The 2,829-nt window shown below is 45.8% G+C and overlaps 1 protein-coding gene across 3 annotated transcripts in view; it reads left to right on the top strand.

The window, feature by feature from the left end:
* POMGNT2 (protein O-linked mannose N-acetylglucosaminyltransferase 2 (beta 1,4-)) overlaps window positions 1-2,540 on the top strand; it is a 29,700-nt gene extending 27,160 nt beyond the window's left edge. For all 3 annotated transcript variants that reach the window (XM_010712905.3, XM_019616543.2, XM_003207215.4), the window contains exon 2: window positions 236-2,540. In XM_010712905.3, the coding sequence (XP_010711207.1) occupies window positions 328-2,061 (1,734 nt within the window). In that variant the 5' untranslated portion in view covers window positions 236-327 and the 3' untranslated portion in view covers window positions 2,062-2,540. The remainder of the gene's footprint in view (window positions 1-235) is intronic.
* The last annotated feature ends 289 nt before the right edge of the window (window positions 2,541-2,829 follow it).

The raw sequence follows: 2,829 nt of genomic DNA on the forward strand, positions 1-2,829 counted from the left end.
TGGTCTTCTCCACAAGGGTAGAAATGGAAATGAGAGAAAAAAGCTTCTTTTGTTTCTTTTTGTGTTTTTTTTTTCCATTTTCAAGTACTGCTTTGGCATGCTTTCTCCCTTTCCCCATGAAGAAAAAAAAATGCTGAAAAATCTCTATACTCTTGAATAGTCCATGAAATATGAGTTATGGTAAGACTGTAAACTTGATGTTTAAATGGTTCTTTTCTTATTTTATTTTCCACAGGTCTTTGCCTTCACCATGTCAAGGAGTGTTAATGATGTGCTTGCCTTCTGTTGCATTCCCCACCTGTCATTCTGCTAGGATCTAACTACAGAATGAACATAGCAGCTGTGTTTAATGCCCTGCTCGTGTCTGTCCTTGCTACCGTGCTGTGGAAATACATCAAATTACGAGAGCATGCCTTCATGGTCGAAGAGGAGCTGGTCCTCATGCGCCAGTCCCAGGAGCTCTCTCAGGTTCAGATTGACTACCATGCAGCTCTCCAGACCCTGCTGGAGGATGGTACCAGGATGGTGTGCACCGGCAGGATGCACACTGACCGCATCTGCCGCTTTGAGTCCCTTTGCTACTCAACCGAGGCTGAGGAGTTCATCTATTTCCACAGCAACTCCTCGGTCATGCTGCCCAACCTGGGCTCCCGTAGATTCCAGCCAGCTCTGCTTGACCTCTCCTCTGTGGAAGATCACAACACCCAGTACTTCAACTTTGTGGAGCTGCCCGCTGCCGCGCTGAAGTTTATGCCAAAGCCAGTCTTCGTGCCTGACGTGGCACTGATTGCTAACAGGTTCAACCCAGACAACTTGATGCACGTCTTTCACGATGACCTCCTTCCCATCTATTACACCATGCAGCAGTTCACTGATTTAGATCTGGAAACACGGCTCTTCTTCATGGAAGGGTGGAGTGAAGGTGTTCATTTTGACCTCTACAAGTTGTTGAGTAACAAGCAACCGCTCCTCAGGGAGCAGCTTAAAACCCTGGGCAGGCTCCTCTGCTTTACCAAATCCTATGTGGGACTGTCCAAAATCACCACCTGGTACCAGTATGGATTTGTCCAGCCACAAGGGCCGAAGGCTAACATCTTGGTTTCTGGTAACGAGATCAGGCAGTTCACCAAATTCATGATGCAGAAGCTGAACGTCAGCTTGGAAGAAAGCTCCAGTGAGGAATACATCGTCGTGTTCAGTCGAACAATCAACAGACTTATCCTAAATGAGGCAGAACTAATCCTGGCCCTCGCCCAGGAGTTTCAGATGAAAACCATTACGGTCTCTCTGGAGGAGCATTCGTTTTCTGACATCGTCCGGCTGATCAGCAACGCGTCCATGCTGGTCAGCATGCATGGGGCCCAATTAGTGATGTCTCTCTTCCTGCCAAGAGGTGCTACGGTGGTGGAGCTCTTTCCTTATGCCATCAACCCTGAACACTATACCCCTTACAAAACCCTGGCAACGCTTCCTGGCATGGACCTGCAGTACATTGCCTGGCAGAACACTGCCAGGGAAGACACCATTACCTACCCAGATAGACCTTGGGATCAGGGTGGGATTGCACATCTCGACAAAGCTGAGCAAGAGCGCATCATTAAGAGCACAGAGGTACCGCGGCACCTGTGCTGCCGCAACCCTGAGTGGCTGTTCCGTGCCTACCAGGACACGAAGGTGGACATCCCTTCCCTCATCCATGTCATCAGGCAGACTGTGAAGTCTAAGCCCGGGACTAAAAAGAAGTGGTCTGGTAGCCTTTACCCTGGCAAAGTGAGGGATGCCAGGTGTCAGGCCTCTGTCCAGGGCACGAGTGAAGCTAGGCTTTCTGTGTCCTGGCAGGTCCCCTGGAACCTTAAGTACCTGAAGGTCAGAGAAGTGAAATATGAAGTGTGGATACAAGAGCAAGGGGAAAACACTTACATGCCTTATATATTGTCCCATCAGAATCACACCTTCTCAGAAAACATTAAGCCCTTCACAATATACCTGGTGTGGATACGCTGCATCTTCAACAAAAATCTCTTGGGACCTTTTGCAGATGTGCTCTTGTGTAGTACATAACCTGTGCACTACCTGTACAGCTCTGCCCTCCATGCCATCTGTGGTTTAAAACTGACAGTCTTGTAGTTGTAGAGGGCTGAAGAGGACTAGACTGTACCAGTGCCTCAGTGTCCATTTGACTGCACTCTGTGTGTGTGTGTGTGTTCTTTAAATGGTATTTATTTCCAGTGAGTGTTAAAAAAAAAAAAAACACAAAGAAAACAACTCTCTGGTCTTCAGAGAACTTGCAGAGGTTACATTACATGAATACATGTAATTGAAAACAGAATGGAATTGAATCATGTGTACCTTAGTCGTGATTTAAATTTGTTTCTATTGTGTGGTGAGTATCTAAGCACAGCGTTAATCCGCAGTTAATTCCGTGGGTAGGTGAGCAGTTCTCATCAGCTTTTTCATTGTAAGTTGTTTTTTTTTCAATAACTGTAAGTTTGAGTTAAGGATTTGGTATGAGAGCTTTCATTAAACTGCTGTAAACCTCAGTGGCATTTTTGCTTTATATCGTGTGTCGAAATGCATGTTGTGATAGATCTATCTGTTGCTGTGATGAAATGTGTATAGGGTAGCTTTTTACTTTTTTTTATTTTGACTGAAGGAGACAACAATGTCAGCACTGTGTTTAAAATCACTGCACATGCCTTATACACTGTCCCATCAGAGTAGCACGTTGCTTCCAACACAGAAGGCTGGAGCAGCAGGTGGGAGGTTGGAATGGGTAAAAGAACTTACTGTGTTTTAGTGTTGGTTTTCATTTTGTGTGTTATATACATT

This window comes from Meleagris gallopavo, chromosome 6 (assembly GCF_000146605.3).
Source record: "Meleagris gallopavo isolate NT-WF06-2002-E0010 breed Aviagen turkey brand Nicholas breeding stock chromosome 6, Turkey_5.1, whole genome shotgun sequence".
NCBI classification, from domain to species: Eukaryota; Metazoa; Chordata; class Aves; order Galliformes; family Phasianidae; genus Meleagris; species Meleagris gallopavo.